Source organism: Blennius ocellaris, assembly GCF_963422515.1.
Source record: "Blennius ocellaris genome assembly, chromosome: 24".
Lineage (NCBI taxonomy): Eukaryota > Metazoa > Chordata > Actinopteri > Blenniiformes > Blenniidae > Blennius > Blennius ocellaris.
The window spans coordinates 4,015,534-4,032,450 of record NC_137673.1 but is presented as its reverse complement, the minus strand read 5'-3'; the positions used below and the strand labels follow the sequence as shown (position 1 = coordinate 4,032,450).

The 16,917-nt window shown below is 40.8% G+C and overlaps 4 protein-coding genes across 4 annotated transcripts; 2 read left to right on the top strand and 2 right to left on the bottom strand.

Moving 5' to 3' along the window:
* Nucleotides 1–415: 415 nt before the first annotated feature.
* On the bottom strand, nt 416–1,683 carry LOC308147803 (gamma-crystallin M2-like; the record flags this gene model as incomplete). Its single annotated transcript, XM_080520136.1, has 3 exons — nt 416–691; nt 1,349–1,591; nt 1,675–1,683. The coding sequence occupies 3 exons, from the start codon at nt 1,681–1,683 to the stop codon at nt 416–418; spliced, it is 528 nt and encodes a 175-aa protein (XP_080376262.1).
* Nucleotides 1,684–3,605: 1,922 nt separating this feature from the next.
* On the bottom strand, nt 3,606–12,224 carry LOC308147389 (gamma-crystallin M3-like; the record flags this gene model as incomplete). Its single annotated transcript, XM_080519512.1, has 3 exons — nt 11,988–12,224; nt 4,395–4,643; nt 3,606–3,884 (listed from the first exon to the last, which is right to left on the bottom strand). The coding sequence occupies exons 1-3, from the start codon at nt 12,180–12,182 to the stop codon at nt 3,606–3,608; spliced, it is 723 nt and encodes a 240-aa protein (XP_080375638.1). The 5' UTR covers nt 12,183–12,224.
* Nucleotides 5,509–8,735, top strand: LOC308147754 (uncharacterized protein; the record flags this gene model as incomplete). Its single annotated transcript, XM_080520084.1, has 7 exons — nt 5,509–5,520; nt 5,581–5,847; nt 5,954–6,225; nt 7,468–7,508; nt 7,618–7,655; nt 7,863–8,105; nt 8,463–8,735. The coding sequence occupies 7 exons, from the start codon at nt 5,509–5,511 to the stop codon at nt 8,733–8,735; spliced, it is 1,146 nt and encodes a 381-aa protein (XP_080376210.1).
* On the top strand, nt 10,547–11,275 carry crygmxl1 (crystallin, gamma MX, like 1; the record flags this gene model as incomplete). Its single annotated transcript, XM_080519920.1, has 3 exons — nt 10,547–10,555; nt 10,672–10,914; nt 11,006–11,275. 3 exons carry the CDS (start codon nt 10,547–10,549, stop codon nt 11,273–11,275), a joined length of 522 nt encoding a protein of 173 aa, XP_080376046.1.
* Nucleotides 12,225–16,917: the final 4,693 nt, after the last annotated feature.

Sequence of the window (16,917 nt, the reverse complement as noted above, 5' to 3'; positions counted from 1 at the left end):
CCGTGGGTTTCATAGTACATTTTCTGGTATATATAATATAATATTAAAATATTGGACCCTACCTGCGCCTCTTGGCTGGGTCATGTTCAGAAAATGGATATTTTCAAACATTTCATATGGTTATAAAAGGGTTGTATAAAAATATATGAATGGAGCACTTTAGAATTGATAGATTTTTAGTGATAACATGTATAGAAACTTAATTTTCATGTTTGTTTTGTTCAAACTCTCTGCATGACCTCATGTTGGACATATCTTAAATTCAGGTGAATTCTCTGTAATGAAACCAATGATGACTTGGACTTTGAACTATTCATGCAGCATGAGCATTCATAAAAAAATAAACATGGACACAAGTCAGAGTTTGTTCATTTATTGCCTGTTAAGTGTGCAGATCGACAGACGGGGTGGCGAGTCAAAACTCTGTGATTCTGCGGAAGGAAGCGAGCCCGGCCGTGGACGCCCCCCAGTCGGTGTGCTGGCGGTATTCGCCTCGCTCCAGGAGGTACTGGTGCCCCCTGTAGTTGGGAAGGTCGTAGAAGACCCAGGCACCGTCGGTCACCACGCAGGAGTAGACCTCGCGCAGCTTGTAGGCGTCATACGCCGAGGGGCAGTCATTGGAGGACTCCACCATCTGCCCGCCAAATTCTGGCCTCTCGTACAGCCTCAGCTTCCATGCTCCGCTGTAGGCCTACCAAAAAAATTTAAATAAAATAAATAGAGTTTTGAAGTTCCTGTCTTAATGCAGATTTTCAGGCCCCACTTTTTCATAACCCCCAATTTGACCTCTCAGCTCTCATCAGGAAGGAAATCTGGTGGAAATTTCCACATCAAACATGCAGATGACATTATGTAGCGTGTTAGTTGAGCGACAGGACTGCCTGACATACATCTTGAATGTGATTTGTGTTTTTTGAGCGGGTATGTTCACCCGGCTGTGAAAAAAAAAAAAAAAAAAAAAAAGTTCGGGAGTTGCACATGCTTGATGCACTTTGGTGCTTGTGTTCACAAACTAATGCCAGTTTTCACAGCCTGCAGACACTGAAAGTCGTTCTCGCTCAGAGCTCTGCGGTGAGTTGGTCTGCACTTCTGAACAGGAGAAACTTTTGTGTCGTAAAAGAAAATCAAAAATCTGAAAAAGGTGACATCGTAGATGACAATTTTGCAAAGTTTGCTGTTGATTTGGAGTCTGCATTATTCTCCTCTGACATTCTGGCATCGTGCCAACCTGAATGAGTGAGCATTCAGTTTGGCCTGTTGCCCTCAGGCGCTGCTGCCTCGACTCTTTTCTATCACTGTTTGATGTCAAGCCTCCGCTCCCAGCCGCCACACCAATGAGGAATCTTACATTCTTTATGGCGCGGCACGACTTGACGCTGTCGCTGAAGGCCATCCACTGCTGGTTGTCGGCGTACTCCCCGGGGCTGAGGACGTACTGGAAGCCCTTGTAGTTGGGCCTCTCATAGATCACCCACATGCCGCTCTCCACCTGGATGGAGCTGCAGCGGCTGAAGTATGTGTGCAGGTCAGCACAGTCGCTGTTGCAGTTGTAGCAGCGGCCCTGGAGATTCTTCTCCTCGAAAAACGTGATCTGTGCAAAAAACATCAACTTGCATTTAGTCGAACCTGGAAAATCCTTCCAGAGCAGAAGAGTCCTGAGGGGGTTTGTCTTACCTTCCCCATTTGGATGCAGTGGAGACCTCCTTCATTGCTGCAGCCCCATCAAAGTATTTATCGATAAACACAATGTGCAGAGTGTGTCAAGTCTTTGACATCCAAATGAGGTGGATTTACATATCAGCAAAATGGCTCGGAGCGGTTTGATTTGCCTTTGTTGCAGCCTGATGATGACTCGGTATCAAACACCTGCTGGAACAGTGATGGCAGAGGACCAGTGGCTGACTGGTGGAAAGAAACAGTGAAATCGCTCCTTTTTTAAAGTTTAAATCTAAACCATACTCTGACAAAATTTTACTGCCTTTGTCCTCACTTGTTTCTGATTCTAAATGAAATTTGCCTGAAACACTGGCAAAACGTTGTCGTCACAGAGTGTATGTACTTTGAAACGAATGATTCATTCACCCGAAAGTGAAAAATGATGTCGTAAATGATCGAATGAATAGTTCCTTTTAAAATATGGTAAAAATATGAGACAATAAAAAACAAACAGAAGCGAAAGAAAACATGCAAATAAGCAAAAGAACTCAGTCTGATAGCAGTATGTAAAAAAACTTGCAAATAAAATCTGTTAATAAGTCAAGAAACCTAAAAAATTAATACATACACATCTATCTATCATCCATCCATCCATCCATCCATCCATCTATCTATCTATCTATCTATCTATCTATCTATCTATCTATCTATCTATCTATCTATCTATCTATCTATCTATCTATCTATCTATCTATCTATCTATCTATCTATCTATCTATCTATCTATCTATCTATCTATCTATCTATCTCTATCTTTCATTGATTAGTCACAAAAATGTCAATAATAAATACTAAAGAATCCAATAATTGAATGAATAAAAACAATATAAACTGAGGAATCAAACTATAATCAAGTCATAAAATAGTTCAAGAAAATTCCAATAATTATATGAATAAAAATGTAAATCAATCAGGAAATAGTTGAAATAAATCTTTCCAAGATTCCAGAAAAGAGATGAAGAAAATCATAAATACCAATCAGTTGAAATAAGTAAAATAACAGCTGAATAAGTATTTGAATAAAATGTAAATTTAAATTGGATGACAAATGCAGACAAAGATGTAAATAAGCTACAAACTAGTTTTGAAAAAGATGCCACAAATACATAATAATAAGATTTATAAAAAAGATAAATACCAAGAAATCAAAACTGTATATAAGCAACAAAATATTTAGAAAACTTAAGTCCTGTAATTAGATGAATAAAACCATAAAGCTTGAGAAATGATGGTTTGAAAAAACTGCCTCAAATATTTTGTTTTGCTGTAAAAGAGCTCTGATTTGTAATGTGATTTGTAATGTTTGAAACTGTATCTGTTTGTGAATACGAATCATGTTTTTCATATATAGTTTTTTCTTTATGCTGCACTACAACATATCCTCAAGTACAAAATAGATTCTTCAGTGCACACATCTTTGGTAATTGTTATTTTTATTGGCAGATAAGAGCATTCCTATGTATTTTAATACCATTGGGGCTAAATAATGCCAAAATACGTGCACCTGATTTTCACAAGGACATTTTAAATTACTGATATAGCGAGCAAAGAGCACAAAACAATTTTGAAACCCACAAACACCTCCATGTGTGTAAAGGGGACATTATCAGTGGATTGTGTCAGTTTCATTGCAACTGCCTTTTATTCAGCTGTTTCAGTTTTTTATTTATTTATTTATTTTTTTAATTCATCTCATATTTGAGTTTTTGGTTTTGTATATTCATCCTGATACACACATTGAACATGTCACCCCGGCTTTCTGGAAAATCTTTAACGTTCTAGTCACGTGCTTTTTGTTCATGGCTGCTGAACTCAATAGAATGACAGAGATGTCAGAAACAATTGATTTTCTCCACTTTATTTTTCTTTACAGTTTATACATTTGGCGTTTAACAAGAGTCCATGATGCGCCTGATGGAGCTGAATCTTGTCATGTTGCTCATGCCCATGTCCCGGTGGTTCCTGTACTCTCCCGGCCTCAGGTACAACATGCGGCCGCGGTAATTGGGCTGCTCGAACATCAGCCAGTGGCCGTCCATCACGTTGCAGGACTGGCACTCGGACATGCGGAGACGGTCCATCATGTTGTCGCAGTCGTCCATCAGCTCGTGCATCTGACCGCCGAAGTTCTCCCTCTCATAGATCTTCATTCGGAAGGGTCCACGGTGCTGCGCAGGGGACAAATCGGGAAAACTGAAGTTACAACTGAACTTATGATTTGTAAATCAGAGCTAAAATTATATAGTTGAAAAAAATGTGACTGCATAGAAGACAAGGATGATGGAACTTCCTGAAATAAAAGTTATATCATTGAAATTTTGTTCAACTGGAAAAGATTTCACATCAACTTCTTTCTCGTCTCTCAGAAGCTTTGCACACAAACTATTTGTAGCAAATCAGTCCATTTGATCTTTTCAAGAATGTTCAGCTTTCCTGGATCACTCTGCCCTGCTCTCCACCACCCACATACTCTATTCTCGTTCCATGATCACAAAAGATGTGTGGAAGCCGGCCCTAAAGTTGGCAATACTTTAGATTTGTTCTCATTCCTGCAAATCCTGACAAATATAAACTTGCCTAGAGATTGCCAAGTTGCATGAGTAGGCGGCAACTGTAAAAACGTGCCAGGTTGTTGTATGTCCGAGTTCGATAGCGTTCGATAGCGTCGTCCAACCTACCATGGGGATCATGCGAGAGGACCTGATGCAGTCGCTCATGCTCATTCCCATCAGTCGCTGGTTGTCTGGGTACTCGCCCCTCCTCACCAACATCTGGTGGCCCATGAAGTTGGGCTTCTCATAGACCATGAAGAGGCCGCTCTCCACCCTGCAGGAGTTACACCTGCTCAGGTAGGAAGTGAGCTCCGGGCAGTCGCTGCTGGTCTCATATGAGCGACCCTGGAAGTTCTTGTCCTCGTAGAATATGATCTGTGAAAAAAAAAGGATAATATAAAAGGATATTTCAGCATCGAGTTTAATACTTTTGCTTTATGTCTTTTTAATCTGCTGTTTTTGAAAGTTTCACTTACCCTCCCCATGGTCATGATATTTGCGAGCTAATCTCAGATGAACAGCATCAACATCGACCCTTTACCCTTTTTATACATTGCACAGCCATAGTATTTCCACATGGCTTGTGCTGAAACCTTTGAGTCATCACTCTATATTGTAACATGAAGCGGCACTATAGGGTGGCAGACTCCACTGTATGTCAGAATCTCCAATAGTTATTGTGAGTTGAACATTGCATTTCATGAGTGTTTCCAGCAATTTCAACTATTTAGTTCACATATCTTTCGGTAAAAATCTAGAAAGTTTGACCATCAACAGATCAATAGATGAGGCTTGTGGTGACTTTATCAGCATCCAACATACTGTAGGCAACACTTTGGAATCCACAGAGCAACCCCGGTTCAGTCTAGTATATTTGAACACATTAAATAATGTATTATTTGAGCAACATTTTGATCTGCCGTGACCTGCCATGACCTCCTGGAACTACATTCACCGTACAATAATAACTATTCAGGTGTACTGTTAAAAGAAAAAAAAATGAATGCAGGCTCACGTGCGCCTCATGATGAGTCATGATGTTTCGTACAAAGGTGTGCAAGGTCGTCCGTGGCTGAGTGTATATAAAAGTGCGATGGGTTTGCATCATTTGGAAAAACTAAAACCATCACAATGGGCAGGGTAATACATGTGATATGTTTGTAAACAGCCATGTTGAGGCTGTAGAAGAAGCTAAAAACTGATGGATTATAGATATCGCAATATGCAAAGAGTTGTGCAAATGGTCCAGATGGTAAATTGACATTGTAACTTTTCCACTCTCTCGATTTATTTTTGTTGTTGTTGTCCTTAGATAATTTTCTATGAGGAGAGGAACTTCCAGGGTCGTTCCTATGAGTGCAGCAGTGACTGCTCCGACGTCCAAATGCACCTGAACCGCTGCAACTCCTGCAGGGTGGACAACGGGTGCTTCGTGGTGTATGACCGCCCCAACTTCATGGGCAATCAGGTCTTCCTGAGAAGAGGGGAGTACCCCAACTTCCAGTTCATGGGGAGCATGATGGGAATGATGGGCATGGCAACGATGGAGACTATTCGCTCTTGCCGCATGATCCCCATGGTTAGACATTCTTGCAGATGCTCTAAATTCCAAAGCCATTCTTTGTAGGCGGCGTTAAGGGAGGTGGTATGGAAACTCAACAGATGTGTGTGTTCTTCTCTAACAGCACAGGGGGCAGTTCAGGATGAGGATTTATGAGAAAGAGAACTTCGGGGGCCAGATGCACGAACTGATGGATGACTGCGAGTCCGTCCAGGACCAATTCTACATGTCTGACACGCAGTCCTGCAACGTGATGGAGGGCCACTGGCTGATGTTCGAGCAGCAGAACTACAGAGGCCGCATGATGTACGTGAGGCCGGGAGAGTACAGGAACCTCCGGGACATGGGCATGAGCAATTTGACCAGAATCAGCTCCATCAGACGCATCATGGACACGTGCTGATAATCATCATTTTCAAACCAAAGTGTGGGTCAAAAATAAAACTTATTTTGAATTAAATCTTCTGTTTTATTTGTCGCTGAATACATCAACATGATTGACACCTGCAAAGTAATGCCGGAGTCTCGTTTCTTTTATCATTTTTAATTCAACCCTAAAAACCCAATAATTATGTGTGATCTCACCCAGTCAAGTTCTCAAGCAAATAATACATGAAATGAAAAGACATAACTATTTACATTAAGAATATATAAGTACAATCTATAGGAATGTCTTTGGTGGAAGTTTACACATTTATTCTTTATATTACAATCGCTGTAGTATCTCACTTGGAGCTAATTGAGTTTTACAGAATTGTGTTTCTCAGGTAATATTAGATGATTTATTTTAAACAAATAAATCCCAATACAGTACATGATAGAAGTACAAAGCTAATATTTGTTTAGTGAGTGCCAAAACACAACAGTTGGAATGGTAAAGATTGTTTTGAGGATGAGATTTATCACAATCATCGGTTTGTGTTATTTACAATTATATTTCTATTTACAATTGTGCAGAAAAAAGTAGGACTAAATATGCCTGAAATTGATACCTGAAACACAAGAAATACAATGCTTTAATCTCTATTTTTATAATTACAGTCACCCTATTTGTCACTGAACACTATACATCAGTCATATATTATTCATATGGAATATTTTGTGTTTCATTACATGATTTAAAATCTAGGAAAACTAGGTTTACTGGTTCAAGACCTATTTTAATATCTGGTATTAATGTCATTACAGGAAGCCTGAGCAAATGTTAAATTGAATGGTAATACAAATCCAAAGTGTTTCCTGACATGAAAGATCCAGAGTGTGGCCAACAATGTTAAGTGAAATGTTCATGGTGATATCCACGAGAGAAACTCATCTCGTAAATAGTATATTGTAATACTAAGCACCAATGTGGGAGCAAATTGTTAAAAAATGCAGATACTTTAAATTCCAAAAAATGCACTTTCATACTCGTGACTACACCGTACTCCTGCGAAGGATTAGTTGATTAGTTGATAAAGACATTGTCTTTACAGGAATCATGAGCAAATGTTAAATTGATGTGAATTGCTGATTTTGGCACGACACCAACATATTTATTTGAATCTCTCCATCCATCACAAACAGCAGCGCCTCTACTGAAGTTGATGGTGCAACAAGCGGCCTGCTTTTGTCTCTGAGAAATCTGCCTGACCACAGTTTAATAGGAGCGAATGCAGCACCCACGGCTTCGATGTACAGTACAGTAGGGACTCCAGTGCTGATGAGCTGACTCGGTCATTTCATACAATTGAAAGCAGATTCTTTTGATGTCACATGATGCATAAAAGGCAGCGCGCCAGTGAGAAGAACAACAGAAATCAAATACTGTGACCATGAGCGGAAAGGTAATGCGGGGCACAGATCAGGCAGCTGGCTTCACTGACGAACATACTGCAACACACTCTATCATAATTTCATACCAGATTTGTACGCGATACTGCAGCACATCGTTTCTGCCATGCAACATTGCGCTGGTTGATGTTACTGTTGTGATAATCACGTAACCTTGGAACAACGCTGGATCCAAACACAATCTCTCTCTTTCTCCATAGATCATCTTCTTTGAGGAGAGAAACTTCCAGGGCCGTTCCTATGAGTGCGTCAGCGACTGTTCGGAGCTCGCCTCACACCTGAGCCGCTGCAGCTCCTGCAGGGTGGAGAGCGGCAAATTCATGGTCTACGACCAGCCAAACTTCACCGGCCAGCAGTACCTTCTGACCCGGGGAGAGTACCCCGAGTATCAGAAAACCGTCGGCTTCAATGACTGCATTCAGTCCTGCCGCATTGTCCCCGCGGTAAATATGAGTAGATTATGGACTCAGGCAAGATGAGGACAGCCAGGCATGGATCTGTTTTTTCCACTTTGGAAGATTAATACAGACACGTTTCCGTGGGAGTGTGTAAAAAACCAGCTGATTTTTTGGGTCAAATTAATTTGAACTAAACTCAAAAATCTGATTTTTTGAACTTGTCATGTGTTAAACACTTCAGGCTGGTACCTCCAAATCGCTGTAAAGGTTGTGTTCACGGGTTATTTTCACAAATGGAACAGAACTAATGGTTAACTTGTCTTTTCAAACGACAGATATTTCCTTGCAAGACCATTCTGCCACTGCAGTTCTTCTCATCTTTCCTACTTTGTACTCCAACAGCACAAGGGGCCTTTTAAGATGAGGATCTACGAGCTGAAGAACTTCGAAGGCCAGATGCACGAACTGACTGACGACTGCGACTCCATCAAGGATAACTACCACATGTCGGACATGCAGTCCTGCAATGTGATGGACGGCCACTGGCTGATGTTCGAGGAGCCAAACTATAAGGGCCGAATGTATTACCTGAGGCCTGGAGAGTATAGGAACCTCAGAGAAATAAGCTCTGATGACATGAGGTTCAACTCCATCAGACGCATACTTGAACCTTAACTATCTCATGACGGGTTTTAGCTGATAAATCTTTAAAAAATGCTCTTTAAACAGATTGTTAAATAGACGAGCAGAAAGCAGGAACCTCGTTTTACCTGGAAACTGTGATTTGTGCATTGTTTGCATGTAGTTCCAGTTTTACTGTACAATTTACTGTATATTTACCTCTTTTACTGTGTGACGTGCACAATAAAGCGACTGCCCGCATATTTGAGTCAAATACTTTTCTAACTGATTTGTCCAAACAGAGATGCAGAAATGAACACAACAAATACAAATGCACAATTATATAACACTCCAACAATATTAAATACAAGGAGCACAACACCATGTGTCATTAGATGGTATTTTGGAAAAAGCTTAAATGAATGCCGAAATTTAAACAATTCAGCCTCAACCCAAAAATACAGTTTAAAATCTTTCTTATCTTCTTATCTATGATCAGTAACTGAATGTATTTCAAACTGCCGAAGAACGAAGCACAATGCCTTTCAAAATAACATTGATCTGATATCAGATTGTTTCTGCTTAGTTTTGAAGTTAAGATGTTGTCAGAATCATTATACATTGAAGTCTGATAAGAACAGAAAAAAAGAAAAAGAGCAATTCAAGAGACACGTTTTAGAACTCAGCATTTGACAATCACAATTTTCACATGCAAATAAGTTGGTTGTATTTTCTTTGTGGAATATGATCACACAAACTCGAGGAACAACTTTTTATATCTGATCAAATAAGTACTTGATTGTAATTTGTGTGATAACATGTTTTACTTGAGGGGAAAATTACTTTTGAGCTTGACTTTTTATAGTGATAACACTTTTGCAATCAACAATGAAGAGGCAACAAATAGGAGCTACAAATTCTTCTATTTCTCATTTTCCTTTTCCACTGAATCAAAAATGTGTCACATGCTTGTATTTGTTCATCTTTTTTGTTTGGATTGAGAGATTTCCAGTTTCATCATGTACCTTCCTTAATAAATATAGGTTCTGTACAGCAAAGCAAGAGCCACAGGATAGATACTCATATTGATCTGTTCACTGGAACATTTCAAGCACAATGTTTGAAAATTGACATAAATGAAGTCCAGAATTAACGTTTCCATGTGAATGAATTGATATGCTTTCATCAGCAAGTTGCTGCTGTTCCTGTATCATACATGCACAATGTATTGCAATTACGTTCTTCAGCTTAGTCCATAGAGAGCGTCACAATATGGGGGATTGAAACCAAACAAAAGGCCAACTGAACAAACTGGAACAAACACACTGTTGTGCTGACACGCGGAAAATGAGCATTTCTGAATTGTTAATCTGCCACTGCAGATACAGGCGTGGCCACCACAGTGTTTAAAGCAACTTGTTAGAGGAGTCTCTGTAGCTTTCAGTGATACGATCAAAATGTGACGAAGTGCCAGTCAAATGAATCTAAATATTTTCAGTATATCTAAAACTTGTGGCAATTATCTGAATTAAAATAAAAAGGTTTTACGCTATGATGTAATCTTGGTTTTGTTGCACACAAATAAAAAGTATACATTGAAATTACATTGATTCTTTTTTTTTCTGTATGTATTAAAGCTTACTTGTTGATTTTTGAGTTTGGCAAACGCTGAAGGCCGGCTCAACGGGGAAAATACAGCAGCTTTGCTGTGTAGAGCACATAAAAGAAAAACATTTTGCTTGGGGACAAAAAAGCTGACGAGCTCGATCATTGTTTCCCGCCACAAAGACACGGGTCATCTGTGGGTTATAAAGGCAGCGGGGTGCAACAGGCTACTGCTAGTGTGGAAAAAGTGAGCCAACACAATGGGGAAGGTAAGGCTGCTTGTTTTGCTACGTCTGTTTTGTACTTATACTTTTCTGGATTAAACAGCCAGAGGTGGACGAGTATGCAGGGGCAGCATTGATCTAAATGACTCATTTCTTCTCAGATTATCTTCTATGAGGACAGGAACTTTGTGGGTCGCTCCTATGAGTGCAGCAGCGAGTGCTCTGACCTGCACTCCCACTTCAGCCGCTGCAACTCCATCAGGGTGGACAGCGGGGACTGGATGGTCTACGAGAGGCCCAGTTACACGGGCTACCAGTACTTCCTGAGGAAGGGCGACTATCCTGACTACCAGCGCTGGATGGGTTTCAATGACTGTGTGCGATCGTGTCGTATGATCCCTTCGGTAAGCCCGAGTTGGGATCAAAGGCTTGTTTAAATCTAACAATATTTGCAGATCTAGATCTAGAGTAACACAGTTCTTTCTGCAGCAGCAGCAGAAGGGCTCCCACAGAATGATGATCTATGAGCGCCCAGAGTTCGGTGGTCAGATGATGGAGCTGACTGATGATTGCCCCTCCCTGTACGAACGCTTCCACTCCAATGACATCCACTCTTGCAACGTGAAGGACGGCCACTGGATCTTCTATGAGCATCCCCATTTCAGAGGACGCCAGTACCTGGTGCACCCCGGTGAATACAGGAGGTTCAACGAGTGGGGAAGCATGAGTCCCAGGGTGGGATCGATCAGAAGAATCACTATGTGAGAACGCTGATGTACTGATTTATATGTACAGAAATCAATAAACTACTGTTCTATATCTACATGTATGCCATCATACCGTTTTTGTTCCATTATGCAGGCTCTTGTTTAGTTTACTTGAGGGCTTCAGCGATAAAATAAGAGATTGTTGCTTCGGAAAGCAGGAAAAACAAAATATCTTTTCAAGTAGACACACACACACACACACACACACACACACACACACAGTGTAAGCTTAGCAAGTTTATTGAGAACGTATAAGATGAACAGGTTTTTCGAAGACTTTCTTAGTTGAAGTCGGTGATTCGCCTGAGCGAGCCGATCCTTGGGCTGGCGCCACCCCAGTCGCTGTATCTGCGGTATTCGCCAGGTCTCAGATAGTAGGTCCTCCCTCTGTAGTTGGGCTGGTCGTACAGCAGCCAGTGACCGTCCACCACATTGCACGAGTTAATGTCAGACATTCGGAGGCGGTCCTGGACGTTGGGGCAGTCGTCGCTCACCTCCTGCATTTGGCCGCCCATGTCGGGACGCTCATACAGTCTGATTTTGTAGGAACCGCGGTGCTGCGGAAAGAACGAGCATTGTTTGCAGGTTACAGGTCCGTTTAGACTTCAGAGAGCTTTTTGTCCAAATCTTGAGTTCCTGCTTGCGACACAACAATGTTACAGCCGACATTCATTTCATCTTCACTAACCACTTCTCGAACACCTTCTTACCATTGGAATCATGCGACAGGATCGGATGCAGTCGTTGATGCCAATCATGCGCTGATTGTCCGAGTATTCCCCCCTGCGCAGGAAGTACTGGTGGCCCAGGTAGTGGGGTCTCTCGTACACCATGAAGCAGCCGCTCTCCACTCGGATGGAGTTGCAGCGGTTGAAGTAGGGGTGCAGATCAGCACAGTCGCTCATGCACTCATGGTGCCGACCCTGGAAATTTCGGTCCTCGTAGAATATGATCTGTGAATGTTCCATCATAGTGTTGGTTAATTTTCCCCCCCCAAATCTAATGTGATTATTTTTCAATTCAGTATTTCCAGTAACATGTAATAAACTCACCTTTCCCATTGTGGAATCGTTGGGGGTCAGACTGATGCTCAATACTTGCTCTCCGCGCCGCTGTCCTTTTATATTAAGTAGCTGTGTGATGGCACAGCATAAAGTATTGTCATCCAAATAGGTTTTATAACACAAATCTGGCTATGTATAGCGACGCACCGCGTTGCGATGACTTATTGTTGTCCCATTTTCACATGTTCATCACTATTGATCAAAACACCACAGCGTGCATGTGACCGCGGGGCGACTGTGCACAGTATCAGCAAAACAACAAGCGGTTATTTGAGGGCTTTTCATTCTTCCATGCAACAAATGGAGCGCTCATATATGGGGAAAAATATTAACTGGATTCTTCTGATAAAGGCCATCAAATCTTGTGTTCCAAGGGGAAATGTTTCTTTGAGTAATTAATAAAACAAGACAAAAGTCACAACATTTTTTGAGCTGAATTGAATTATTGCACAAATCTAATCACAACATGAACATTTATCATAGAATCAGACCTACGAAGGTTCTGAATCATCACTTTATGTGCAGGTTGATGAATTAAAAGAAACTTCATGAGCTCGTGCCAGTTTGTTTATGGATTAAAACCATGAGGCAAACAGCAAAGGGCAGGTTCACAGTATACAGCTGTCACATGCCTTGGTGGTGTAGCCGGCCAATTATAAAAATACTACTTGATAAACTTGATGTATCTTTAATAAATTGCATGGCAATGTGATGGAAATCTACAGTGAAGTAAAATAAAACATGTTTGCATAATCAAGTTAAATAGTATTTGTTTGGTTTTCAGGCCTTAGCACATATTTGAAAGTTTATTCTCCATTATTCTCATATCACTAAAGAAGGGTTTGTGTGCGCGCGCGCACACACACACACACACTTTATAAACCTCAATCGAAGGTCATGAGACTCGATCTTTTGTTATTCTAACGAGCAGCCAGTCGGTGCTTTTGTGTTCCCTCCCAGGGTCTTCGTTCCATTCATGCAGATAAAACCCCTGATTCATCAGCGCCTGTGGCCCACACTTATAATTTACTATAAAAAGCACGCCACCTCTGCTCACAGAGGAAACGTGTGTCTATGTGCTTTTTAACATTTCCACCTCTGTAGGTTTCATCATGTGCATCAGATATTGTGCTTTTTCACCCATTCAATTAAAATCATGCTATATGTTCACTCGCATCAAACAACACAAAACCTTTATTTCTGACACACTGAAATAGATTTGGTATTAAAATACAACAAAATACTGACGATCGCGTCACATGCAGTATTACAAAGACAAGCAAGAACTGGATTAGTTTAAACAGAATGCAGAAGAACGGTCAAATATTTTGCTCGACAACAAACAATTAACCCTTTTTGGGGTTTTTAATATCAGCAACCATAAGATAAAAAGACCCCTTTAACTAGTAAAAGCCCTTTTTTGTTCCATTTTATGGACAAGGATTAATATAAAGATTCATCTTTATACTTTGAATGTCCGATTATTATTGAACCATTTGAACAAAATCTTAAACAAGATGAACTTTTAAGACACCACAACTGACTCGCTTAAATGTTTCAACTCAAAATAGGACATGGCAACTGATATTAAACTGCAATGACAAGAGATTTGAATGATCTCTTACCATTACTTCAGGAGACATTCACTGTCACTCCTGCTATTGAGTTATTATTATTATTATTGCGCTTTAACCGGAAGGATTTGGATACATCAAGTATTTCTTGGTTTCCATCTTCAAAAATAAAATGCTTGAAATACATTTGTGGGAGCAGATTGTGGTGGATGAGAGGTCTGCCAGTGTGAGACCTGTGTTTTCTCAACGGTGAGAGCTTACCTGCGTTAAGCTGTCAGGCAAGAAGAAGATCTGAGTGAAGTTGAGTGTGTGTGTGTGTGTGTGTGTGTGTGTGTGTCTGTGAGGTGAAATGCTGCATGTTTCCCTCCGTGTGTGACTTCACATGTTGGAAGGAGTGAAACATGGAGGCATGTGTTCTGGTGACTCTTGCAGGAAGTGGTGGCTCTTGTGGTGGAAGACACGGCGGTACTTTGCCTTTCGATGGATCAGCGAGGGCGTAAAAAAGCTCTGTGGGGACAAGAGGAGACTGACTTTTAAAATAAATAAATAAAAAAAGTCACTCAACAGCAAAAATCTGTCTGAATATTTTCTGTCTTTTACATCCAATCTTTTCTGAAAGTTGAATTAGATTAAACAAACTTTTATTAGTCCCATGAGTGAGAAATTGTAGCGAAAACTGTAACTACAGACGACGAAGTGAGGTAAAGGAAACAGATTTATTATTGAAAAAAATGTATTTGAGAATACAAAAATAAAATGCTAATGAAAGAAGTCAAAAAGTTAAAGCACAATGTTAAAACATACAGTAAAACACAAATATGCAAATGATCAAATAAATAGGTCATCAATAGGAATGGAAAAATAAAACTGCTATGAAAATGAAATACTATAAAAAAAAGAATCAACACCCAAAACAATATAAAAGTGTATTACAGTATCATATTATAATGTGACATTTTTCCTATTTAATTATCTATATTTCACTTTTAATGCAATAAAATAAAATGTTTGACCTTCTCTGGCTCATGGTGCAGGGCAAAGGGTGTCGATCCCGGGTAGAAGGGAGGTGCTGCTGGTATCTATTGTGTAAAAACAGGAAAACGTTGCACTGGATATCAGATAGGATGAGTTTTAGACAGACATGGTGGAAGTCAGAATAACTTGGTGAATATGTACCTCTGCTGGGGCGTCCTCCATGACAGGAAAAGGGTATTGAAGTGAAACTTCATCAGCAGGCTGGTAAAGATACTCTGATTGGTGGGAGTACATCAGTGTAGCGGCTGGCAGCTCAGGCTGGACAGCGCAAGCAAATACAAAATCAGCTCAACCGACCAAATTCACAGATTATACACAGAAGTGACTTGATGTTTCACCAACCTGGCCGAGATTCCACGGATTCTGCTTTGGATTAGAGCGAGACAGAAAAAAAGAAAAAAGAAAAGGTTGTTCATAAAAGCTGAAACCCTTCCAGGACTCATTCATGGGGAGAAAAGAGGGGACGCTGACCTGATGATGTTGACAGGCTGCAGGTTGGTAGGAGGGCTGGAGCTGATGGGGCTGATAGAGCATCAGTGAGTCTGCAGACTGAAGACAGTCATGGATTATGGATCTGATCATGGCTTCTGTTGGCATGGCACACTGTGAAAACACCGTTGGCATGGGCGAGGCTCACTTACACTCCAGTTGGTTGCAGCAGGGCTCGTGTTGGGGCAGTGGAAGTAGGCGACGCCATTGTGGAAGATGTAGGGAAAGCCCGTGGACGTGGTGAGTTGCACGGCCCCATGGAACACTTGCTGAGGTCTGGCAGGTTCAGGACTGACCCAGCAAGAGCTCCTCACTTCAATAAAGGAAGGAAAGTTAAGCACATTTTCGCACTGAAACCGACGATCATTTCATTTTTAAATGGTGTCACATTTGAATAGAACATGCACTGGCGGGATGTTCCCGCTTCATCTTTAATTTTTTTTAGCTGTTGTCCACAAATGCCCATTCTTTACAAATATAGAAACATTTGAAAGGGAAATAATCAGGCTTTCTATTGGGATCAGAACAAAGAAATATATTATCCTAACATTTTCGATATTACAATATAACATGAAAACAACTGTTGCATTTTCCGCTGAACTCGAGACTCTGAATCATGTCAGAATAATGAACTGACTCTTTTGTGTTGTTGTCCATATGATTGCTGTGTTAATGTTTGTTTGTATATGTTCACGTCACCCATTTTGTCACTAATTCAAAAGTTTTTTGTGTGTGTGTGTGTTTTTTCCATTTTGAAATGACACCGAGAATATTACTTTGATATTTTGAGTCTGTGTCAGCATCACATCAGAAGCCGTCACAGTAAAAGTGCCGCTGCTGTGCCGAGCGGAGGAGGGTATACTGAGATGTCTGACAGTGTTATTATGGGATCAGAGACACTGAAACAAAGAGTACATAAGCCACAGTGCCTTGAGTTTTAGTCTGTTGACTTACTTTGTCCTGGAGTGTGATGCTGTGGCCTGTGGAAAGCCTGACCAATGCTGAGCTTCTTGTCTTTTAAACAGATTCCAATTTCCTTCAGTGGAGGGAGCAGGTGACGCATATCAGGGGAGAAATCAAGTGACATACACACCGTGGGTTTCGCTGCTTTTCTTACATTGTTGAGGATTTTCAATGCATCCTCTTGGGATTCAAATGTTACAAAGCCGTATCTGTCAAAAAGAACAACAGTATAAATGGAAGGCACATGCCACAATTTCACGTTATGTGCTCATGAGATGAATGACGCATGCATTCACCCTTTTGACATCCCCGTGCGATCTGTCACAATTTTCACATCTTTTACGGCGCCGAACTGTGAGAAAGCACGTCGCAGCTCGCTCTCATTGACCTGAAGAAACAAATAAAAGACACTTTGTTGAGAAGTTGAGCTGCTTTCAGACAAGAGAGTGCCAGCGCAGCCACCAGCGGCCTCCTTGGGTTATTAATGTCCCCTTTTCATGCCGACCTCAGCCTGA